Raw genomic sequence first — 26,902 nt, forward strand, 5'->3', positions numbered from 1 at the left:
TATAACAAGAAGCATTACTGATGCAGGGAAGGGCAGGTATATTGTACAGGGAAGAACTGGGTAATATTTAGGACTGGAGCACTTGGGTGAAATTTGCATTTAAAGATGAGGAAATGTCTGGTTCCAGTGATGTGTTTTCCCTTTGATGTGAAGACAAGTGAAGGGAACTGATGGTCTTGGTCGATGACAGTGAGCCAGCATCTTGATTTAACTCTCATTAGGGCAAACATTTCTTAAATATTATCTAGGAAGCTATTTCCAGGACAGGCAAAAAGTACTGATGCTTTTGCAAAAGGCAGTGCTAAACTTTGGAGTCCCAGCTGCAAAAACAAGCACATGTCTGGAGGGAAGGGCTTGTTGTCCTCAAGGAAACTGGGCAAGTATGGCTAATTTTTCCAGGAGATGAAGCTTGAAGAGTTTGTAGATGTATTCTATAAATGCATTATGGATGTAAAATTCAACATAGAAAATGGAAGACATTTAACCTGAAAGTCAGTGATGACATAAGAAACTACAAAATAGCTGTAGGTAAATTCAAGCTAGAAATTAAAGGCATGTAAGCCTCGGACAGCATTTTCCCTACATCACTGAGCTTAGTCTTGTCCTATGCTATTACAAATGCTGTTTTAAAAGCAAGCAAAGTTTTGCCCCTGCTTTCTGACTCCTGTTAGAAAACTTTCAGCACCCGAAAGAATTGGATTCTGAAACTGCTGTCCACAAAATGAAGTGTAGGTAAAAGGCCCAGCTCTTTTATGATGGAAATTGTGTCCACAAATAGGATTGTGTAATGTGGTTAGCTCTGACCACACTGAGCTGCTTTGTGACCTGCTGATCTGTACAGGTTCTGTGCCCTTTCCTATTTGTTACTCCCTTGAATTCCAACATACCTGATGTTTTCCCTGAATAGGTTACTCTTTTAAGTCTGTTTTTGATAATTCCTGATAATGAATGGTGGCCACATTCCTTTTTTTGTGTTTATCTCTTGGCTTGAATGTGGCAACAGTGAATTAGCATAAATGGTCTGAGAAAAGTAGTTAATATAGATTAATTTGTACTCTTCTTTAATCCTTTGAATTTACCTCCTTGAAGATATGTCAAAGATGAGTTTGGTTCATAAATATGTTTAGAAGATAAATAAAGTAGGGGGAAAGAATCCTGTTTTATGGTATTTTTAAAACTCAGAAATAATCCTTTATAATCAGTAATTGACCTATATGATGTTTTTTCCAGTTTGTTTCAGATCCATGTGCCAGCAACCCCTGTCACCATGGTAACTGTAGCACCAGTGAGGATGGCTACCTCTGTCTCTGCAGTGAAGGCTTTGAGGGAACAAACTGTGAACATTCACTCCACAGCCCTCCAGCCTCTGAACGGACAGAGGCCACCTCACCCCGACACAGCAGCCCAGCCTCGTCCACCTTGGAGCCTGACATTGCTCTGCCCCGTTCGAGAGCCACTGTGACGTTACCTACATGGCAGCCAAAGGCAGGACAGAGAGTTGTGGATCTCAAATGGGATGAAATAGAGGTGAGAGTATTCTAAATGAAAATTCACAGACAAAAAAAATTTGAAAGTGTTATTTTCAAGTTGTCATTTTTGCGTGGTTTCATGATGTCCTCATGAGAAAACTGAAGATATGATCTCTGCCCTGAGTTAATATGTTGGTAAAATTAGAACAAAAAAAACATTTGATCCATGTTATGAGTAATGGACTTAAGTTGGCTAATGTGTTGTATTAGATACTTTGAAATGGGATAATACTGTTTCGTCCAGTCAGTTGTATGACACCATATCTCCAAACATCAAATAAATTTAGGAAAATCTAAAGGTTAAAGCAATACTTTTAATGTATTTTTTGATATTTGCAGTTATAATCACATTTTGCTTTGAAAAATACATGTTCCTGCAGTATTAAGAAAGCATACTTACTTGAGGATTAAAAGGGGTAGTTAATGTATTACACAGGGCACAACTCTAGGGGTGCAATTACAGTGGTGGAAACTTTTAGATGATTAAATTTTAGACATTTATTGTAACTGTTACAAACAAATCTCTGTCAAAACGTAACAGTATCTGGTAAAACCACAGCTGGAAAGCACACAGCCTACGATCCTTGAGAAATGTGATCTTTGCTTTCTACTGTGTTGTACACTGCCCTATTTGTAATGCTTAAATGTTTTGCATGGACTCAAGTATCTGCAAAAATTTTAAGAAATTATTAAACTTAACCAAGTTGCTGTTAAAGTAATGATCAGCTTAGTACCAAACGCTAGAAGTAATGAAACTTGTTGCTAAGAAATATTTTAATTTCTGTAGGCAAAGAATTAGAATTTTTGTGACATCTTTTTCTTATTGAGAAAGGCCTTGTTATGTAATTTTATTTCAGTTTATTCAGGAATAAATAGGCAAAATGTCAGTTGTATCTTTTTCTGAAATGTTTCAATGAGTTTGATTCTCCTGAGATGTTTTGACATACATAATGAGAAAGTGAACAGGCAGAAGTTTACTCTTGGAAAAAGTGTATTTTTCATCACTCTTTTCTAGCCCAAACAAATTTTATTGATGTTTTTACTGTAAAATTTATTTAAATCAATTTTCTGAAAGTAGACTCAGCCTATGTAGAATATATGTTTGGCGTGTTATTTTATCTGAGGTATAAGTATTTATAGGCATGTATTCCATTTCAGTGGGAGTGCTGGTAGACCACGTCTGGAGCACAAAGCTTTATTTCCTGGAATTCCATCTCCCATATCTATTATTTTACAGTCGAACATATGTCAGGCACCAAGGATGGAGTTTGGAGAGAGCACTGAAGCAGAAAGAAACAATGATCTGCTCTTATTACTTAGTTTAAATGAAGTCTTATCTCTGCGTGTGTGGTCCATATGTCCTGATCGATTAAGGGCATGCTCTTGCCTGTACCAGATTTCCCTGGCATGTCTTCCTCAGTCTGTGGTCTGGTGTTGTATAAGGAACATTTCTGCCTGCTTTGCATTTTAGATAGATTCACTAAGAATCTCAGTCAAACAGATCATTCACAAGTGGGTGTTTCAATAGCTGAAATTCACCCTTCTGCATGTCTTCTGTTACCTGAGAAATACATTATGGTTTGCATGATTAACACTAGCATGGAAATTACTTGCTACGCTATTACAAAATTGCTTGTGTTGGTATGTTTTTAATATACTGTGATGGGTATTGTATTTTTGACAAGCTTTCCAATGTGGCTTAATGTCCTTCTACCTTGTTCTTTGGAAGTCACAGCGAGAGAGATGATTATCTGAAACAAAGAGATTTCAGTTGCTGATTCAAGACATTGTATCTGATCTGTATTAACAGAAGAGAGTTGATTTGCCTGAAGATCTGTGTTCCAAAGCCCCTTTGGTGGAGGTTTCAGAAGTAAAACGTGTTAATAACAAAAACACTACCTTTCCTCATGGCTGTAAGAACTTTGCAAAACTTGGTCCTGTTTTGCTCTCTTAAAAGGAAGAGAATAAAGTAGCTGTAGGTTTTGTATTGCAAAAACATACTGTTCTGATCTTTGTTGAGATTCAGAAGACAACAGATACTAACATTATGTTGTTCCTTGTTTGCTTTTTTTTTTAAATCTTCCAAGACAAGTCTGTTTTCCAAATTATTCTATACTGATACTGGAAGCTAACTAATGTTCTTCAGACCTTTTGTCTCATCTCAGAGAGAAATTTTGTCAGACTCTTTCCAAGTGAAAGCTCTCACTATCTTGCAAGGATGAAGTTTCCATGAAAGCTTTTCTGCGAAATTTTGTGAACTCAAAAAATGAACACCTGAGAGAAGTAAACTGTCTAGGAGATGTATGATGTGTGCGTACAGTTGGACATGTTTTCTGTATTCCTTGGATACCAGGGATACATTTAGCACTGCTTGCTGGAATGAACTGTCTCAGTAGTATCTGTACCAGTAGACAACGTACAGATGTCTTTGCATGCAGTTTCATTTCTTAAAGTGGCCTTCATATAAGAAATTAATCTTTTCCTGATATGCAGATTAAGGACTAAAACCGTAGATCATAGATAAGAATATTTTCTCTCAGTTGATTTTCTTTACTGTTATACAAATTTATCTTTGTTCTCATATGTTGGAAGATAATTCTTTTTCCTACTTGTGGCAACCGGTTCCCCTTGCAAGAGAGATCCGGCTAACAATCCACATTTCCCCAGTTCAATCATCTTTTGTGTTGCAATGTATAAGAGATATCTATTAGCCCATAATGGAGAGAAAAAGAAACCATCTCATTAATACTAGTCAATTAATGGATTTAACAAAAGTTTCAGTGTACAAAATCAACCGTAAGAATACCAGTACCATACTGTTACATACAGCTTTTCATAATAGAACCAAAATTCTTTTCAAAGGAAATCAGCTGTATTTTTCACATTTTACAGACTGAGATGCTGAAGCACAGAACGGGGAAGTGATTTGCCAGGTGCGCAGCCAGAAATTAGAATGCTGAGCATGTGAATCCTAGTCTAACCTTCTATTTATACTGCAATTTTGTGCTCAGATTCAAGGGTTTGGACCTAGTGATTAGAGGCTACAATAAACTTCTAATTCTCCTTGCAGTGGGGACAGCATTTGCTTTATGTGTGTCCTTAGTCAGTAAATTAGAAACCTTTAAAAGGAGTGTGGCTGAGTCAGGTGGAAAATCCTGAACGAGAGTGTTGCTGCTCTGCAGCAATGGCAGAATTATTCCTTAAGCATATGCTTGCAACAGGAACGTTTGAGTCTTGACTACTTTATGTGTTGCTAAATGTTTGTGCATTTTTCTGTCAAAGTATGGTATGGGTGCAGGAGGACGAACAGAAGAGAATCTGAACAAAATCAGAGGAGAGATCCATTTGAGATTGCTAAATACAGAACAGAAACTTGATCCTTAGAAATGACATCTTAGGAGAATCTTTGACTTGGAAATAGGTGAAGGTTGGAGTATATATACTTGCCCTTTTTTTACCCTATTTTCTTGGTATTCCCTCTTATAATTGCTGTTAAAGTACTGGAATGTGTGTAATTTTAGTTTGACTTAGGACAGCTCTTCTACCTGTATATAAGATTTGTTTTGGAAACCTCTAGGGTTTTTATTTTGCTTTGAGAAAAAGATATTCTACAAACACATAAGGAGAATGAAGGAAACACAGATTTTGATAGAATAATACTAGTTTTCTTCTAGGATGAATCTATAACTTCACTAACTCTCTCCTCTACAATATTAATTTATGGAACTTTTTGTTATATACAGACACCATTTTCATAGACAACTTGATATATCTCTAGATAGGTGCTACCCTTTATTATAATTATTTTCTACATAAAACCCTAAATATCTCTAAAAGCTCAATATGCTTAAACAAAATTTATGTGAAGTTCATACAAACCTCAGTTTATGATGTTCCATTACTAAATCATGTTTAACAGATAGTCATAAATACTAGCTTTCCTAAAATCAAAGCTCTTTAAGACAGAAATTCTAGTGAGTGCAATTATATCAAGATATTGAAACCCTGCCCATCTGAAGCTATATTGGTGGGTGGACTCAGAATTTTTGGTGACCCAGAGCTGTTTTTGAAAAGTATCTGGATTCATTTAACTACTCCTTCAGGAATCATCCTGTTTTGAAGTCCTAGAAAGTATGAGGGGAAAAAAAAAAAAAAAAAAAGGCCTGATGTGTTTACTGCCTTTCAGTGTTTTGGTGTAGAAATATCTATAGCTGACTCGACAGTCTTAGGTTGAAGTTTATGTCCCAGCTTATTCTCCAGTGACCTGAACTCATACACTGCATGCAAAGATTTGACTATGTGGAATTTTTGCTCAATGAACTTGTTTTTACACAGTGTTTGCCTTTCTTTTCAGAACAGCTCCATACACTCTGGAACAGTAAATGACTATTAATTGTTCATGGAAATAATCTTTATTGAATGGCTGTTGTGATCTAAGCAGAGGATAGGCAGCTAAGCCCCACACAGCCACTTGCTCACTGCACCATCCAGTGAGATGGGGGAGAGAGTTGGAAAGGTAAAAGTGGGAAAACTCATGGGGAGATAAAGACAGTTCAATAATTAAAAAAGGTAGAAAACAACAAAGGAAAAGGCTGAACAAAACAAGTAATGCAAAAAGCCCCAGTTACTCACCACCAAGTAACTGATGCCCAGCCAGTCTCTGAGCAATAGCAGGTCTGGCCAACTTCCGCCCCCCACCCCCAGTTTTATTGGTGGGCATGACTTTCGATGGTGTGGGATGTCCCTTTGGTCAGTTGGGATCAGCTGTCCCACTGTGTTCCCTCAGCACCCCTAGCTTACTTGCTGGTAGTGCAGTCTAAGAAAGAGAAAAGGCCTCGATGCTGTGTGAACATTTTAGTGATAACTAAAATATCCCTGTTATCAACACTGTGTTCATCACAAGTCCAAAACATAGCACCATGCAAAGTATTGTGAAGAAAATTAACTCCATGCTAGCCAAAACCAGTACAGACTGAACGTCAGATTTTATGAAGTTGTCCATGATTTTGGTGGCCATCTTGAAACAAGAAGGCAGCTGGCTAATATGATAATCTAGTTAATCTGTCATTGTGTAAGAGAGCCTCCTGTGCCTGCTGATGCGTCTACCTCTTGGTGTAATGTTGGCATTGATAGTCTGTGACAGAAATAGAAAGTTTCAATAATGTTATCTAGAGGATTGCTGTGCATTGGAATGTGCTGGATCCTCTTGGTGCTGTGATTGCTGACTCTGCAAAGTGACTCTTGCTCCGATGAGCAAAGAAACAGACTGCCAGCAACAGGATTCGCTGGGTGGATTTGCAGCCTTCCTTACATCAGGTTTCAGTGCTACAATATGTGGTAAGCCTTCTTCATTTGATACTGTTTTTGGATGCCGTCTGTCAGTCTCCCCTTGGTGTTCTTCAGAGAGGCACTACTCCTACTCTAAACACTTTTACTTTTCTCTCCCACTGGTGAGATATGTTAGAAGTAAACCTTGATTTTCTTCTGTTCTTGTTTTCTTTCAAGCATTGTTCCACCTGAAACTCTGAGGGTAGAAACTCTGGAGGTTAAGCTAAATGACACTAGATTTTTCAGAAGAAGTAGTTTTTCTGTGCTACAGGGCAAGGGAACTGGAGCTGTTGTTCTGTTGTTGTTGTTTTTGCTTTTTTTTTTCTTTTAGAATTTTGTTCTGAATTCAGTTTCTGTGCTAGAAATCATCCTGCTTTGTTGCTTGGCAGCTCAACAATAAGTAGATAGTACTAGATCCCTGTATTATGGTTCTATTATATTGCCTTTTCCTACTTCTATTTTCACTTTTTATTTGCCAACAGCTGTTCAGGATCTGTAGTCAGGATCTAACCTGTTTTATTTCTCTCATATATTATTTTTCCCTTGCATAAGAAAGACTGCCAAACATGTTATAATTCTTAGAAAATAAGGACTACCTCTTGCCACACTTAGAGGGTCAGAAGAGAATAAATCCTGCAGGCCCTATTCTGATAGAAAAGTAGTTATATGTTCAGAAAAGCCAAAATTGCACGTTATGAAACTTGCTTTATTGAATTGAAATTTAATATGAAATCCCCTGGAAGAAGATCTGGAAGGCCTGGCATTTACAAGACCGTTCCTCATACTGCATTTGTCATGACAGTTTCTGTCCCACTGAAGAGCTGAAAAGTTTTCTTTCTTAATGACTGTGCCAATTTTCATGGGACACCACCCCAGAGCACAGTGTTGCTTTTCTCAAAGAACTCATTTTCCTACTCTTTCCATAACATAATGTCATTTCAAATATTTAAAATTTTAGGTTTTTTTACTTTTAAGCGCTGATCTTTGCTGTAGGATGAGTTTGTATCAATCTTTTTTATTTAGTTCAAGAATTATGTGTGCATTCATATATTCTGTTTAATTCCAGACTAATCTGCCCCACTTTGCTCTGGCTGCAGACAATGCAGAGTTCTCTGTTGCCCCACTAGGAGGTAAAAACAGGAGAACAGCTTTTTGAGATGAAGAAACAGGAGATTATCCAAAGAGACCATTCTCAGGACAGGAGGAAAGTACCTGAGTCACAGGTGCACACACATGCACACATAGTTATTTGTGTTACATTTGGGGATATTTTCAAAATGAAGCACTTTCAGTGTATGCTGGAGTGGGGTTTAGTGAAGGCTGTGGTGTCACTGAAGTTACAGTGGCAATTAACAGGAAAGACTTAACAGGCAACTGGCTCATGGGGCAAAGGGACCTCTGGACTTTGTTCCCTTTGCTCCAAGCAGGGTCAGCTGGAGCAGGTTGCTCAGGACTGTATTCAGTTGAGACTTAAATAACTCAAAGGGTGGAAAGTCCACAAGATACTTGGGCAACCTCCTCCAGTGTTTGGAGCTATCTGTTGGTTTCCAGAAATATCAATTAATACCTTGTTAATAGGGTAATGAGGACATTCTAAGGCTTATATGAATTCAGCCATTCCACTTGCCACTTTTAAATTTGACGAAAAGTGTGGCATATTTTGCAGGAAGTACAAACCTTCTGCCATTCTATGAACTTGGGGTTGAGACACAAAAGAAATGCAAACGTATCATGGTTGCAGAATGGCTGTATTTTGCACTGTCAGGAGTAGTCTGCCTGTGTTGATAAGGCCTTGTAGAATTACAAATGTCTGCTCAACTTTTCAAGAAATATACTATGAAATTTCATATACAATAGCTATCTTCAAAGAACTAATTTCAGCACTGAGAGGCTGCATAAATGTAGACTTAGAGTCTGTATGCCACTCAGCCTCATTGAATTAAAGTCTAGTACACTTAGCAAAGTAATAAAGGCACTCACTCATGTAAAAATATTGCCTAGGGATTTATGTATGTATTTCAGCACTTCTTGAATTAAGTGTATCTCTCATTATTCTGGTTTTGTAAGGCAGGAGAGTATCTGTCTAACTCACTCTATTTAATTTCTTCAGAATAGTTGTAATATGGAAGAACAGTCTGTTGCTCTCTTCTTAGGTACCACCCCTGATTTTCTTTGCAATCTCCTCTGTACCACTGCTATGGCCTGGTAAGGAAATCTAACAAAATCACTGCTGTGTTGTTAAGGCTCCGGTAGAGATCGTAGGAGTAAGAACTCTTCTCAAGGTTTCACTCCTGCTTTCTCAAATGGTGCTGCTCTTTTACCTATGTAAAGTCTTTAAGCATTTGAAGAAAAAATACAGTTTTTATATATTATGTTATCTTCTAAGAAAAAACCTCATGATTTAGATGCAAACTTATAGAACATTTATGTAAAAAGGAATTCTGTATTTACTGTCAACAATTTGATATTTAATAATTTTAAACTCTAAATAAGGTATTGAAGAAGAGTCTTGGATGTATTCTCTGTTGACGCAGGAACTTATCTTTGTAATCAGCTCCTAAACATGCTTTAGACTCTAGAAGGTGCATGAAGGTTTTGTTTTCTTTGGTGGCTATTTTTAAAGTAGCTGCATCATTAGTGTAAATGTTTATAAGTCTGTTCCCCAATAACCTTCTTGCTGTCCTAATGTTTCTGTACTATTAGATGCTTCAGAAGTGTTTGATGTCATCGCAGTTATGTTATGTTTTCTTTTGGTTGTCTTTAAATGACTTTAGATAGCGACTCTATTTGTGTTTTTTACTTTAGGCTAGGAATAATCTTTATTTTGTCCTCTGGAAGTCATTAAAGCATATTTCCCAGTGACAGTTTTAAATATCTCCTACCAGTTGTAGCAGCCTTTTTTTTTTTTTTGAGAGTGTAAATTACAGATTGTTTTCATCTTCTGAGTGTCCTTTATTGTTGTAATATATTGGTTGTCTTTGCCCTCATTCTTCAGTACAGTTTTGCAGAGTGCTCTGTTAAGACATAAAAGAGGCACACTTAAAAATCTTTATACAAGTTTCTCACAGCTGTGGAAAACCTGCAGTTTGTTTCCTGATTCACATGTCAAAACCATCATTTTTTGTGTGCATAGTACTTGACTGAAATAGGACACTGCTGGGACCATTTTTTTTTCCTTATGAGAGTTTCTGCGTCTTCACGTGTTTTTCATCTGATCCAAGTATCATGGTTGTTAATATATAAAAAATTTCAAATTTCAGCTGTTTTAAAATCCTCGGTTTAGCATCCTACTGATTTAGATGGTTATTTTACCAGATTCTTAGAGCAGGAAGTCAGGGCCAATTACAAATGGAGTTCCTAGAGAAATACATCAAACATTACAGATCTTTTAATAGAAGAGTCAAAATCATGCATTTTGCCTTCCACTCTTCTGATTATCATTGCAATATTTCCTGTGTGTGCTTTTCCTGCTGAGTAATCCTAAATTCTGATGTGCTTGCAAACTAAAGTCTTTTGTTTGTTCGTTTGGGTTTTTTTCCGTTTTGTCAAGGGTAAATCTCAGCTCTTGTTCTGCAGCCACTTTGTTCAGCTCTTGCTTCTATGATTCTTTTATTTTGTTCTAGTTGCAAAGACATCAATACCTTTTACTTTAAAAACTTCTAATATTAAACAGTAAGGTAAATGAAATGCTTAAATTACAATTTCCCTTCTTGTGTTCCAAGATAATACAAGCATGCAATTACAAAACTGTAGGAATACTATAAAAGCAAGTGTATTTTAGATGTAGTATAAGACTGTATGAGAATAGAGATACTGGTTTCTTTTTTCCCTTTGTTCCAGTAGGCATGTGGATTCTAAAAGAAAAAAAAGTTTAAATGTTGGCAAATATAAAAGGAAGAGTGTTGGCCAAACTAATTTTGGATGCATTGTACTTTGAGTGTTAGGTCCATAGTTTTGACTTCTGAGATTAAAAATCGTAATGAATATATTATCTTTTTTAAAATTAATTTGAACAAATACAGTAAAATTTCATCTCACTTTATTTTCATAAATAACATGTGTTCATATTGTATGCACCAGGGAATTCAACAATTAGTTGAGTAATCTAGACACTGGGAAATCATTCACTTGGGAAATACGAATACTGAGTATTTGTCTTGCCTGAGTCAAGATAAGCTCTGTCCTAAAAATTATTACTTGCATTGTATTCTGGACTTCTGTTGTTCTTATATGTACATGTGTTTAATGACATTCATGTAATATTTAAAATGTGAGTTTGAATTTTATTTAAATTTACAAATTTTATTCTTGCTTTTGCTTTTATGTCAGATTAATTCATGTAAGTGTGTCAGGTTGCATTTTAGCTTTTTCAGTAAGGTTGGTATAAAAAGCTTGCAAACATTCTCTATGGCTGAAAGAATAACATTGCAAACTGCCTAGAAATTTGAAGATTAAACTGGTTTGTTGGGGTTTTTTCCCACTGTGATATTTCATAGGCAAGTTGATGAAGATACATGAAAAGTTATTTAAAACTTCTGATGATATTAAGTGATAGACTCAAATATGCCACATAAAATATTACTTATTTGAAATAAATATGCCCTTGGAAACACTAATAATTTTCAAACTCCCTTCAGTAAATTAATACTTCTGAAGATCTGAATAATTAAGGAGTCTGTCTGTGATTCCTGTGTTGCATGATGTTGTCTTGATCTAGTTAATGTAGCAAATGATTTCTATGCCTAGTAGGTGTCACTAGATTTGGCAAACGCATCCTTTCACTCTCACTGTGATCATCATTTTTTTTCCATCTGAAAGCACTGTGTGTCCAAGCATCTTTTACTTGGAAAGAATAGTAATGGGCAAGTGGGAGAGTGTTTTTTAAAGGAAACCTGTGTTTGGAAAAAAATATATTTCAATATAGTAGAAAGGCAATGTCTGTATTTGTTACTATAAATCCTTCAGGACTGAATAAATTAATGATGTGCTATTTCTTGGATGTGGCAAATGTTAGAGCTTTATTTATTATTCTAAAAGACCAGAAGGCTATTCATCTTTTTCTAAATATGTTCACTTTTAAAGGAAGATGCCTTTAGAAGTTCACACTTCTGTGCAGGAATTTTTTGTTAAAACAAAACCCTGAAAGGATGGTTATGTGAATTTTCAGCACCTTTGTTGGCAGCATAAAGGTTTCAGTGAATGTTCCTGATGATTGTTAGAAGATGACTGCTGGGCTATTAGTGTCATTTGTAAAAAAAATCTTTCATGTTTTCTTTGGTCAGATTTTATGGTTTATTGTTAAATAAAGCTATTTTTTTTTTTAGATAATCCCAGATGTGGCTTGTGGAAATGCCAGTTCCAATACTTCTGCTGGAGGCCGGCTTATCTCCTTTGATGTTCCACAGAATACATCAATAAAGTGAGAATATTCTTATATTTGATGAGATATAAAAGCAGTTTTATTTTCATTTGACTGGATATTTTAGACAACAGTTTCTCAGATAGGCAGATTTGTCAAATGACTAAAAGACTATGAGAGAATTCAGACAGACTTCAAGCATGTAGCAGAGCCATGACAGCTCTTTGCTTGGCATAATTTCTCCCACATATTTAATGTTTTAGAAGATGTAAGCATGTAAGCTGTCTCTGGGCTATCATAATGCATTAGAAATTAGGGCAAATGTATTGAAGATTTCAGTTTGGAGAAGGTATGACATTTCCTTTCTACTTCATGCACTGAACACTTTTCCCCCTTTAATCTCAAGACGAACTTGCTGACGAAAAGTGTTATTGTTGATTATATACATGCATGTATTTTGTGGATTTGTATTTGATTTCTGGGTTATTGCTTTGGGTGTCATCATCAGCTGTGAAATCTTTGTGTATGTCCTAAAAACCACGTTTCTCAAAAATGTGAATTTATTCAGTTACTCACTTTTCAAATTCATGCTTTTGGATCAAATATTTGCTTTGTTACATTTAATTAACAGAATCTGACTTCCTAGAAAGATCTGATTCTGTCAGCTGGGATGAAGCATATTCTTATTGGAAATTTCATTAAAAAAAAAATGCCAACGTAGTTCTCTGGCTCACAGCTTTGCTGCAGTTTTAGACTTACATTTTCCCAAAATAGTGTACTTTTCTCATACTGTCATCTTATCTTTCAGAATCCCATGTTTCTGTTAAAAAAGGCCATGCTCACAGGAAAAAGCAAAGTGATGCAAGCAGACAAGCTGCAGACAGTTTGGAGCAGTAACTGTTAAACGTGGGGGCCCTCCCACGGGGTTTTGAATTGTGCTCATTCATGAGCCTTAAGCCTCAGGAAGAGATCTGGGAGTGTGGATGCCCTGGCTGGGTGGAATCTGAAAGCAAACAAGTGTCTTTTCTTGGAATCAGGAAAAAGCCGGCATTTGTGGATTCTAAAGCTCTATTTAAGAGCCTTGATGGAGAAACCCCATTTTAAAGGAGGCTGCAGAGTACACAGTCAGTTTTGATCATTTTTACACTGCATATATTTAGTAGTGCTTTATACCTGGGTAGATTAGTGCAAGTCAGGATCTATTTTTATTTCATTTTATTTACTATCTTAAAGGCCCAAGTAACATACCTGGTTTAATGGTCATTTGTGAAAGGAAAATAATTTCAGTTTAATAAGTTGATTTTGTTTTGGTTGTCAGATGAGACCTAAACTGTGAAACTAGTCGCTATCTTGTTCTAAAAGTGAGACAGTCAGTTTTTGGAGTAGCAGTTGAGCTTGTTCTTAAAGAGGATGCAAAATAGTGTAAAAATTTACTTCTTATGATGTCTAGTTGCGACATTTTTTCAGCTTCTGTCACACATAATTACAAAACTTTGCTTTTCTTGTTTTGAAGTCAAATAACAAGTGACTAGGGATAAACTACCTTGTGTTTTTAGTAGGATTGAAACAATTTCAGTAGAGGAAATTGTGGAACAGAGCTTCATCTGTATGTATTTGGAGGTCTGTTTTCAGCAGGAGAGAATTACCAGTTTTTTAGCAGTTTGATGCAGTTGTGTTTGAATTTTTAGAGGATTGTTCAAACTCCTTTGGGATTCCTTCATAGGAAATTAATGCAAATATTTGGGACTTTGCCAGAAATATGACAGGTTTGTATTGTTTCTTTATGGAGGTGAGGAGGAAAAAAGTGTCTTGCGAGGACAAAGACCGGCATAGTGTCCAGTGCTCCCTAATGGAGTGTATGCACTACTAGACTCTATATCCAATCTGTCAATATTCAGGAAGGCACCATGGGCTCAGTGACCTTGGAGCATTACATGACTCATTTGATTTACAAGAATAAACTGTCCTGAATCTTCGATCTGGTGTGTCAAACAAATGAGGATTTCTACCAGGATCTGTCTCTTGGTATTGAACGAATATTGAATGTTCTTCAGTAAACAACAGGGCTGGATGTACTTCAGCTGCAGAAAATGATGGCATTGTAGATGTAGGATGGACGTACTACTTGAAAAGGCATAAATACAAAGAATGAATAAGGATCCTTTACTATTATGTGATATTTATGTAAAACTTCTTGGGCTTTAAGATGGTGACCTTCAAGTATCAGAAATTGGGACTCTGTATGATTTAATCTGGTATTATATAAACTATTATGCAATCTTACAATTGAAGCATTTTTAAATTTTGTGGGCATGCTAAAAACATTCATTATTTTTCCTGATTCCATACTTGCTAGATTTAAGTTTCCCATCTTTGTTAAGCTTCAGTTCTACAGTGATGTTCTTCCTAATAACACCAATTTCCCTCAGTGTAAATATTCTCAATTTCTTTTCTTAGAATAAGGCAAGATGCTACTGCTTCTCTCATCCTGCTATGGAAGGTCACAAGCACTGGATTTAAACAGTGTTCACTTATTGATGGCAGAAGTGTCACTCTTCTGCAGGCACTGGGTGGCCTTGTGCTTTCTGAAGATATGCTGGCATTAGGAAACAACTACTTTATTGGTGAGTAACATGCTGACTTTCTGTCCATCGCCTCTAGGTGACAGCTGATGGTTTACTCAGCGTTTAGAGGAACAAAGGACTAATTCCTTAAAGTGCTGAAAGATCCTGATGGGATATTAGGATACTGTTTCGGACACTGGTTCATTCAAACCAGACAAGAACTACACTAAATTCTTAACAGTTGTCACCATTCACTTTAAAATCTATGTGGTCATTTTTGTCTGATAGCTTGAGATGATGCAAGTTATCTTATATATTCTATTTTAATAAGCTTTTGGAAAATGCTGCAGTATATATTTGAATGCTTGAGGTGTTTCTTTGTCAGGTATTGTGCTATGGGATGCTTTGTGAAAAAGCTTAATCCTGTACACAGGAAAACTGAAAAAATATATTAGAAGATCAGATTTCCTATTATATTTTGTCAGTGTTTAATTGCACTACTTCTTTATCTTCTAGAGTTGTCTCTGTTAATATGGAACCTTAGAAATATACTATTTGTTTCACTCAGCAATTAAATGTTAAGCATCTTTGTGGAAGGAGTATAATGAAAATAGGCTGATATGTTATTTTTAAGGGTATGGGAAATAATACAGATTTAATGCCATATTTATGCATAGACACACTAGACTTAATTAAATTGAGATTTCTGGGCAGATGTTTTATTATACCAATGACATGAAACCAAAGTCATTGTAATAAAAGCGCTTAATTTTATCTGCTTGAAATGCTGTGTATTTTTTAAGGAACTATAAGTTGCCACAATTGTTATTTGAAAACTTACCATGCTAATAAATGTAAAATTAAAAGCATTCTGATGTAGAAACACTGGAACAAATTCCAAGTGTATAGCTAATACAGAAAATGCCCAAATGCAGAAGTAGTACCTCGTTCTCTCCTTTTTGAGCTATCACTTTTCACAGATACTGCTTGAAGGTTGTTAGTAGAATAATTTTATTCTTATCATCAGAGGTTTCTTTTGGTGATGTTTATTTTCTTCAAATAATTTTCCAGTTTCTTTTTTTAATAGTATTATTTCTTCTAAGATACTTAGTTTTAGACTTTTTTCCCCCTTTAATCTAGTTTTGCATTTAATTTATCAGAGTTAGAGTCATCCTCTCATGTCTCTGGAATAAACTTTTGCATTTGCTTTGTGGTAGTTAATGTATGATAAAAGTATCTTGAAGACAGGATAATTGGTAACTGTTATGCAGTGGTGAAAATGCCTAAAGGCACAGCTTGGTCTAAGCTCCTAAGTAGAGGACGGAAGTTGCTCTATGGAGGCTCCACTTGACTGTACAAGCCATACAGCACAGGTTATTAATTTAGATAACTAAAACGTGTATTGTGTTATTCTTTCATAGTTTGTCTTCTCCTACTCTCCTCTATAGCTGAATTTCTGTCACTGGGATTCTTTGAATTTTTTATTGTGTGCTGGGTAACATGAGGTGAAAATGTACCTTTTCCTTGATGAGTATGTGACAAGGTTGAGTTCATGAAAATAGTTTATTTCATGCGCTACAAGTTTTCTGAGACCTCTTGCTTTACTTCCATGTGGTTTTCGATACATTCTTTGGTCTTTCTTTTTAATTTCCTCATAGTGAAACTCTGTAAAATTTTCCAGCTGCTGAGACTAAGGCATGAATTTTTTAGTTTAAGAGCCTCCGAATTTCCTTCTCAGATGTATGGAAACCTTCTGCTTACTTCCCATCATCAGTTTTTGTCCAATGAAGTGTAAGTCTTGGGTGTAAAACTTAAAAAGTAACTCAGTTATTTGGTGTGTAAATGAATTTTATCTTCACTCAACTGAAATCCGTAATTCTGCCAAGGCTTGTAGAAAAATAATTTGATCTTTACTTCAGATTTGATCCAGATGTATGGCAGAGGTCTGTCAATTTGATGTGCCTCAAAAGTTTTTAATCATTTAGCTTTCAATAAGTCACTTGAATAAAGTTTTCCTTATAGACAAATTTTCATGTTTCTTGATGTACATGACAAGCTTATTCTAAAGGACAATAAGTTAAAGTGGGTGATTTTATATAAAAAAGCAGTAATGTTGCCAGTGCTTTTATTGATGATATTTAAGCTAGAATGATACAAGGAGGTCACAAGATGCTGTAGGCTGCTGTAAGCAGAGCCACACAGTAAGGCGGTGGACCATGTCAGTCAATACATTTACATTATATAATTTCCTTCTCCTTCCCCTACTCTTTTTCTGTTTATTCAAATGAGACTTTAAAGGTTTCTTCTCTTAATTGGTGAATTTTGTACAAGGGCGTTTTTTTTATCTTGTGAAAAATTTCTAATTAGAACTGTAAAAGAAAAATGAGGAAGATGTGAGCGGGTTTTTTTGGTTTGACTTTTCTTGTGTGTGTGTGTCTTTTTGATCTACATCCTTTTTGAGTCATTTCTCACTGTGTTCCTTCCAAGTTTTGTTACTCAGCAAGGTACTTTAATTGCCTCTTGCAAATCTTTCTGAAAAAGTTATTTATGTCGAAGATAAAACATTTAGGGAAATATTATTTGTTTCGTGTTAGTTTGTGGTGACACAAGTTTAAAGTTGTTTAGACAAGATTGAAAAGACTAAGAAGTCAGCAGTAATGTGCTGATTTGCTGATTCTGTGGTTTGGGACACAGTGTCTAGAGGCTGGGAAGAATGCTGTTTCTGAGTCTAAAAATAGCCCCTGTCAGCACAGAGCTGTTCACCCCAGAGACAGTACCTGCAGTGTGTGAGAATGAAGGGGGAGAGTGTAGCACAACTAACCCAAAAAGAGCACTCTGTGTTCTGTAATGGGGTTTATAAAATGGCTGCTGCATCTGCAGTCTCTTGCAGTGCAGGGACAGAGTTATGGTGCTGTGATTATGCAGCATGATTATGTGGTTCAATTACAGCATTTACCCACCTGTAGCCCACAGAAGTCTGGCTTGTGCCTTCTGTAACATGTTCCTTCTGTGCTTTGCTCAGAGTATTTTTAAAGAGTTTCTCTGTAAGATTTGCTGCTACGCATGTGCCAGTCTTTTAAAATAATTAGTTATGTTTTATTAGAAAGTGTACTTATTAGCCAGTGGGGAAAAAAAGCCCAGTATGGTTCAGGCTTTGAAGTGAGAAAGTGAGTTGTGTGGATTAGGAGTAGGATGAAGCACATGGCACATCCCAAGGGGCTGATGGCTTTTAATGCGAGGTTACTGCTAAACAGAGATAGATGGTCATGAGGTGGTTGGTCTGTAGACAAGCCAAGTGAGCTGTTCATCTCTGCTCACATTTTGCAACAACAATGTTTCTTTTGAAACCAAGATTTTAAAAAAAGATATTTAATTGAGGGCATTTCTGAACAGGAAATGTTTTTAATATCTCTACAGAAATATATCTATCCTGTGGAGTGCTATGCGTGGGCATCAAGATTAGCCAAAGAGATAGTGAGAAAGGGAAGTGGGAGGGATTTAATACTGTCTTTAAATAAGAGATGACAATTAGGTGTTCAACGTTTAAAACATTATTGAAGTGAAAGGCAGACTTTCCATTAATTAGACTTACAGATTCGTACTCTTTGTCCCAATGTTCTTGGGGGTTGAGTGATTTCTGCATAAACTGTTTATATTTATAAAATGTCTCATTAGTATTTGTTTTATTACTGGATCTTCATATATTCATGCTGGCAGTAATGGTATTAGAACATCTGAAAATGAGTTAACTGCAAAACTTTACATTGTTAGAGTCATACACCTATTCTCCGTTGCAATATATCTTGAAAAATTGAAATCAGATGAAATGCATTTTAAAAGTCTGAAAAAATGGGAAAAGAGTTCCCTGATGCACCATCAGTTGGTGCAGGAGTCTTTCAGAACTTCTCCTGAATGCTAGTAGGTTACAGCTGAGGATCTCTGGGGTGAGTTAAAAGTGCTGGTTGTTATGTATTTTGGGGAGAATCTAATCTGTCCAGCATTGTGCACGTCTCTCTATCAGGGAATAATATACTGGATTTTGGAGTCTGTATATATATTTCTATACAAGATTGTTGCAAATGCAGAAGATTTACTGAATTGATTAAATAATAGGTGTCTTGAGAAAAATGATTCATTAACATTTTTCTTTAAAAAATAAAAAGGGCCTTTGAAGGACTTTGAAGGACATTCTCAGCTTGTATGGCATCTCCCACAAAAATCCTTTATGATTTGTTACATGCATCTCTTTTATCCAAGCATGCTATCATTCTCTGACTGAGAACTGGAACATTAATTTTGAGAACATAGGCTGCTGTGAAAATACTCGAAAAACCAAACCTTCTGTATAATAAAAGCATTAAAAAAAATATTTTTAATGCTCACATTTTAGAAGTTTTACAGTGATTGTACACCATCTCTTTCTGTACGAGTCGGTTAATTTACCCTGGCGCTAAATGAATATACCTGCTTGCTAAGGCAACACTTCTGTGCTTCAGGTGTATCCAAAGATACACCTGTGGCTGGCGGACTTGCAGTCAGGCAGATTGAATTTCACACAGTTTCCAGTCTGCTTGGAAAACTGCTATAGATACACTTGCGTGGCTGTACAGATAGCAGATCATATTTAACAATCCAGTTAACAGCTAGGACACAAAACAACCATAGCTTTTTTTAAAATGAATTTGGAGATTGAGTAATAATTCATAGAATCATAGAATATCCTGAGTTGGAAGGGACCCCTCAGGATCATCAAGTCCAACTCCTGGCCCTGCACAGGACACCCTAGCAGTCCCTCCCTGTGCCTGAGAGCATTGTCCACACACTTCTTGGTGTGGACAATAGCCTTGGTGCTGTGACCACTGCCCTGGGGAACCTGTTATGTGCCCAAAAGACCTCTGGGTGATAAATCTTTTCCTAATATCCAACCTAAACCTCTCCTGACACAGCTTCATGCCATTTTCTTTTTCATACCAATACAAAACTGCATATTGTATTATTATTGTATGATTGTTACTTATTTTTAGGACGTGTTTATTTGGAGATTTTGGGCATAATGCGGAAGGTGGAGCTGGCAGTGCCAACTCTGCATGTATGCAACCTATTTCTTTTCTTTCTCCTAACAACACTAAAAAATTAAATTATGTTTTCAGGTCTTTATCATGGCTGTTAGGATATTATTTCTATTGAAAAAAAATCTGCTTCTCATCAGCTTTCATGGTAAAATGTTGGAAAATTGCTTTTCTGCCTCAGTGTGCCCAGAACTGAAACAGTAATGATGGGAGCTCTTTCAGAATAATAGTAAAACAAACAGTTGGGCATTATTATTTTGCCTCCATTTCCCCATAGGTAATATGATATAAAAGTTTGTAAATATCTAATTGTAAAGAAATGCTTGTAAATAGCTTGAAACTACTTGCTTTTAGACTTTGTGCTTTATTTAGCACTTCCACGGTGCTGGTTAAGCAGCTGCTTAAAAGGAAAGTAAAGATGCTGCTTTCATGAGCTATTGCTACATTAGCTTTTTAGCTTATTGTCTGCTTACAAAATCAAAGGAAGACATTTATAAGCAAAACTGCTATTTCTCAGATAAGACCTTGCAGATAATAAGGTAGAAGGTTTAACATTTAATATGAATGAATATTTTTATCTGAACAGAAAATAAATCTTCCAGCACAATCTTTAAATTATAATGCTTATTTTCATCACAGCAAACAAAAACTGACTTACACTTGTCAGTTGACATTATTTGGCATGTCATCTGGTTTTCTCCAAGATGCTCAGCCTTTTAGATCAATATAATATAATTAGCTGCTTTAAACTATACTTACCAAGTATTTCATAAATATTTCCTTAAATAAAATTGGTATCTGTACAAACTCGTTCGAAAATAGGTGCTCTAGCATCTTTGTGGTGAGATGAAGAGTACTGATGCCATTCAAATGCCAACACCTCTAAGGCAGCTTGCTTGAATTCCATGAAACTTTTTGAGGTTTGGCTTAAAAAGGAAAATTAATGCTTGGCTTCTCAAGCACAAGATACCTGCTGCTTTTTAATAAGTGGGGGAGCCATATGGTTCTGTGTCAGGAAGGATAATATTTTCAAATCCAAAATGCTGTCCTGCCTTTCAAATTCAAGAAAGTATTTTCTTTTCTAACACTGCCCTGAGCAGTTACTTACTCTTCTGTTGTTCTTTGGTTATTAAACAAGTTTCCGTGCAAGACCTCATCATGCATTAATGAGTAGTCTCCACCAATATGACTGCAGCTATATTGAATAGGCAAAATGAAACAGTGTAAAAAATACTATGTGAAACATAAATAATCTAGAGAGATATTTTGAAACGAGTTGGTCTTCTTAAACTCTTTTTGTCTGGCAGTAGAATTTCAGATTAGGAGGCAAATTGTAACTGGGGCTTTGAGATGTTGTGTTTTGTGTTGTGTACAGGCCTCTAAAATATGCACACATTTCTATCTAAAGAAAGCAGTTTACTGCATCTTGAAATTGTTTTCACTTAAGCAAAAAATGAAATAGGACAATTTTATTTCATAATAGGAGATGTGTGAATTGAATTCACGGAAAGCCATGTAATCAAGTTACTCTAGCTTTAACAAGTTGCCATGTGTCAGGTGAGCATCTGTGTGAGCTCCCAGTCCATGGCATATGTGCAGTCATTTAACTTAACCCTCTTTCACTCTGGACCAAATTAAATCTCCATGCCCTGCACATGCCGTGGTTGGAGTGTTGAGGCCGTGCTTGTGCCCCGCTGATGTGCAGAACCTCTGTCTGCAGGTGTGACTGTTCTGCTCCTTTTGTGCAAGGCGGCCTTGCTGGCAGGGGGTTGGTGACAACTGCTCCAGTTAGTGGGGTTCTCATTTTTAAGTGTGTAATTTGCCTAGAAGGGCCCTATTGTCTGCAGATTTGAGCATTGTGCTCAACGGAACATTTCCCTGGGGTTCTGGGCACAAGAGCTAACCTTGCAGAAAATGGCCTTTTGGTAAACAATAGCAGCAGCAGCAAAGTGTGAAACAGCAAGAAAAGCACAGTGAAGCGTTAATTTCAATGATTTGTTTTAAAAGATGGCCTTGTAAGGCAAAAAAGGGAAGAATTCAGCTGAAATCCAAACCATTATGAAGAATGCTGTTAGCCTGTATAAGAAAGGGTATCTTTATAAGTATGATAAAATAAATATCCTGTCCTTTATGATCAAGTTGCATGTACCTCATCTCACATATAAATAGATGTAAACATCAGACTAGTTACTATTTTCATAGATTGTATTTTGTTTTAAGCTAGCATTTAAATAGTTTTTACTCTTTAGAGTAATCTTTAATTAATCAGTAAATTATTCAAAATTAATTTTTATTCACTGCTATTTCTAGTTAGTAACACTGGGAAATTATTTTTCTAGTCTGTCTTTGGATGTTCATCTGCTCAAATTTGTAATGTTTGATGAAATACCTTTCATTTGTTTCTTTAATTTTAAGATTCCTCATTCTTCAAATATGACTTCTGTGACCAATTCACAAACAAGATATTTATTTTAAGTTGATCACATGGTTGTTTGCATGATATGATCTTGGACAGACTGCTTAACATGATCTGTGAAATACAGATACCAGTGCATAACTGGTACATTATTGAGTGGACCAGTGTGAGACACATTTTAATAATGCTTGTAAAATGCTTTGCGATCTTCAGCTAGTACTGTAACATACTGTAACGTGTATTTAAAAGTGGGGTAGCCACTCATAGAGCCTCTAAGTTGAACCAGTCGCTACAGACATATCCTAGCCAGCCTTGCCATCTCATCTTTCACAGCTACCCTTGGTGCAGTCCCAGCTACGTCATTGGTATTCCACCACACTTAACTGTGTTTGCGAAGTGTGGGATCAGAGATTCTGGTGGTCTACATTTGGGTCCAAAATAGTTCTCTGCCAGCTTGGCAATGTGGCTGAAACACTGACAAATAAAGATATATTGGGAAATTGTGATACAGGAAATGTTTTGGAAGAATAGTCTGTTCACCCTTTGTTGGGCTTTCACCATTACTTTGGACCATAAGAAGAGTCCTTGAAGCTGTGGGAGAAGGTCACACTTTAAGCTGCTGCCACAGCTCCTTAATAAGCTGTATGCAAGTGGCTTTGTAAGAGTAAATGTACTCTTGCTAGCTGACTGTTTCATAGTTCTGTCATGGGTTTTGATCCAGCCAGGCTATTAAGTTGGTTAATTGTTTAAGTAACAGTGAAATTCAGAAATTGACATTTGTTATAGAGGAAATGTAATGGAACATGGGATTTTTCTACGCTAAGTGAATTCAACTGGTTTTCTCAGTTCATAAATATATTTTAACTACCAGTCCTGCAAAACTGAGCTCCAGCTTTAAAGTCAAGCCGTGTGCTGTTTCTTCCCAACGTTTTGGCAATAATTTTCTGACACCCAAATTTTGCTTTCTCTTACACCAGTGTAGCACTCATTGTCAATCTGCCTCTGGTAGAACTTTAGTATTGTTACTGAGGATGTTAACTTGAGCAGCAGAACTCTTCCTTTTAAGTGATTATGCATGAGAATAAAGTGTATGTTTGATTTTAGGAGCCCAGGCTGTTTTCATTGTTGGTAGCAAAGGAAGAAAGCATATCTATCTAAAAACTGTTTGTGATTGTGATAGAAATTTGGAGAAGACAATGAATGCAATGAGAAAATCTTCAGTCACTTCTCAGGAAAAAAATCTTTAAATTGCTGTTTCATGTGAGTTTTTGAAAAACAAAATATTTGAAATTGTTCTTGAACTGATTCTCATTAAAATCTATATATACTTTCAAAAGCAGTATCTGACCAAGGCTTCTGTGAATAAAGCACAGTAAGCATGCTGACCTAGACAGAATTTGGGAGAGTTGTGCCACCTATAAATAGAGCTATTTGTGGACAAAATAGCAATTTTGCTATTGCAGCTGTATTTTTGTATCCCCAGATGCTATGTTGCCTAGCGGCATCATTAGAGAGTGATCTCAGATGTTCTGTGTGGTGCTGATGGCACTGATGTACTGCATCAAAGATTGCAAATGGCATTGATTACCTGTTTCTCACTTCTCGTTTTCTTATGTATGATAATCATCGTGAGGCAAACTAGGAAAGGATTCCTGACCCATTTTCCCTATTCTTTAGAACAGTATTGGTGTCAGGGTCCTAAAGGTATTGGTAGGCCTTAATGACCCTGAGTATTTGGGTCATGGAAAAGGGCATAAGTGTTCTGTCCCTTTGTAAATCAAAAGCAGGCCTTTACTATTTACTACATCAACATGTAAAGGTAAATTTTCAGAGTTAAGTGCATCATGAGAACATCTTGTTATGTTTTTTCATTTGTTAGGTCTCTAAAATGAGTTGAACATGTCTTGTATGAACAAGAAAAGGATTGAGCTTGCTTAGATTTGCTAGATGAAAAACTGTTTGAGATTGTGATATATGCAGTGCCATAACAGAGGGAAATTGGTTCATATAGTTAAAGTAAATTTCCAACTTCATGCTTAGATCCAAAAAGGGACTGAAGCATGGTGGTGATTAGTACAAACCTCTGTTTTCGTAGTAATTTTCATGGTATCGAATGTTAGCTGTATTACATGATGCATGGACATGAAATAATCTTTGGATAAAATTTGGACATAAGACATTTTAGGAGGAAGAACTAGAATTCAGGTATCTCTCTTTTTTTTTTTTTTTTTTTTCTGGTGGGTACTGTAATCAAAATATAGTTCTCTTTCTTTCCTAGCTTCCTTTATTTAAAGTATTCTTATGTCTGCAAACTTCAGTGGCCACAAAAGAAGAGGTTGAGTGTATTGACCACTCTTGTTTAGCTTGCTGGATAACTCTTTCTTTTGTGGTGGGAGAGATGTGGTCAAACAGAAAATTCCTCTTGACTCTTTTACACTTTAGGTTAATTCTATGACTTTCCATCATCTGTAGATGAACTGTCAGATACACTTACATAGCTTCTATGTCAGACCACTAAGGCTTATAAAACATGCTCAGTATGCTCTGATAACAGCAGTGTTGTTTCTAGAAGCCGAAATCTGATCTGGAGGTAGCATAGCTTCACTGTGTTACTGTATGACAAGAACTGAAGATGTGGTGCAGGCACACCAAGTACTGCTGCTTTGATCCTGAAGGACTGATACTGTCTGTTTTTTATCCATTTAACTATATCTCAGTTTTCCATTTTCCAAATAATGAATAGCTGACTGTACTGTATATGGGGAATGGGGTGGAGAATTTACATCACCTTATTCTGGGGCCGTTTTTAGTTTTCCTACCATCTTGACTTACCAATGTCCTTGGTGCCAGGGCTGCTTACTGTGCAGGGAAGCTGTAGGCCCTTAGTGTCTTTGAGAACTTCACTGCTTTGCAAAATGTTGAAGTCGGCTACTGACCCCAAAAGCTTTAGGTGTGGGAAAGTGTTGAAAGAGAAAAAGAGAACAGATGGAAACTGATAGACATCCCACTGCTGTCTCATTTCCTTGGGAAACCAGGCTAAAAATAAGTTGAAAACTCAAGGACTGATACATTGCTGTAAGTGAGTGCCCAATTTCCTTGGCAGTCGTTCTCACTCATCCAAGAAACCTTTAGGTGAACTCAAAGACCTACACTTCTGTGAACTGGAACTAAAAGGACAATCTATTGTTTCAACCAAAGGTGAATATCTTTGGAATACATGTATTCACTGTGTAGAATACAGAGAAATACATTTGAGCCAAATGCAAGAGGCATTGGTGTGTGTCAGAGCATGTTGGGTGCATACCAAGAGTTAGTGAATGATTTATAGTGAAGTGTTTCCCTTCCTTACCATTATGAGCAATATGATAATGTTCTTGGTGGTCTGTTAGCTTCAGTCTTCCCTGTTTTGGCTGTCCACTGTGGACCAGCTTGCTGACCTCAGACTGCTGTGCTTAGAAGGACAGTATGGCTCAGAAATGAGGCTTGTGAAGGAAGCAAACCAGTTTGCGTAGTCTAGAAAGCATACACGTAATTAATGTTTGAGTAGTGGTAATCTGAATGGCATGATGTGATCTTCTGAAAGTATCTGGACATAATTATAACACCTGTCATCTTTTAGTTTGGCTTTATTGCTTATTTATCATTCTTAATTTTCTTGATGTGAGTGAATTCGTGCTCCCAGATGTAAGTGTGTGGAACTACCTGGGTGGAATGAGCTGTAGTGTATTTTACCATGCATTCTGCCAAGGAAATGGTGCAGGCATTTCGCAGACAATCAATTGTGTGCACAACGCTTGAAAATTCCTCCTCTGCAATTCTAATGACTACTCTCATCACATTATGATACATTCGGTTTGAGAATTGTTTCTGTAATATTACTGTAAATAACTCAACCCTGAATTCTGCAGCTAAACATGCTTTGATGCCATTGTGTTTTAACTGGCTTTAGAATACCAGCAAGGTTGAACTGAACAAAATTACCTTTTGGTATAAATTGCTGTAATATTTTTCTCCGGACCTGAGATGAAGGTAGCTGTAAATATGGTTCTGAAATTATTCTTCTATCTAGAAGTTAAAAATAGAACTTAAAACTCACTCTAGTTCAGTTGCTGTTATGGGAATTGGGGAAGGAATTAATTGAAGTGCTATGGCCTGAGTTAAGCAGGGTGTTATATTTAGATGGTCAGACAAGCTTCTTTTAGCCTTAAAACCTAGAGATCTCAGAAAATTGTATGCAACTTCTGTAGAGTGAAAAGAAATACCCATGTTAGTATTTTTCTAGTATTTACAAGATAGGTGAGATAATTAGAAATTGCAGGAAAATGTGTGGCATTCCAGAGAGAATAATGATTTTTTCAGTGGTTTGCCTAAGGGCTTTTGATACCAAAATAGTGACAAGATTCCAAGTACAAAAAAGGTTGATTTAATATTTCTTTAGGGAACTGTCCTGAAGAATATGTAACAATCTGCTTGAGACAAGGAAATGTGAACCCAAAGACATTTTCTAAATACTACATTCTTCCAAGCATTCACATACAATTGCATGACTGCCAGTGACAATCACATTCAATTGTTAAAGAAAAATTCTGGCTGCATCTTTGAACAGATGGGTAAAAATGGGGTATGTATTGAGGCCA

At 36.4% G+C, this 26,902-nt stretch overlaps 1 protein-coding gene across 3 annotated transcripts in view; it reads left to right on the forward strand.

Annotated features, from left to right (window-relative positions):
• The window catches only part of DNER (delta/notch like EGF repeat containing), a 116,009-nt gene that overhangs the window by 46,131 nt on the left and 42,976 nt on the right, over positions 1-26,902 (forward strand). For all 3 annotated transcript variants that reach the window (XM_039557016.1, XM_039557017.1, XM_039557018.1), the window contains exons 2-4: positions 1,231-1,527; positions 12,182-12,276; positions 14,674-14,840. In XM_039557016.1, the coding sequence (XP_039412950.1) occupies positions 1,231-1,527; positions 12,182-12,276; positions 14,674-14,840 (559 nt within the window). The remainder of the gene's footprint in view (positions 1-1,230; positions 1,528-12,181; positions 12,277-14,673; positions 14,841-26,902) is intronic.

Source organism: Corvus cornix, chromosome 9 (assembly GCF_000738735.6).
Source record: "Corvus cornix cornix isolate S_Up_H32 chromosome 9, ASM73873v5, whole genome shotgun sequence".
NCBI lineage: Eukaryota > Metazoa > Chordata > Aves > Passeriformes > Corvidae > Corvus > Corvus cornix.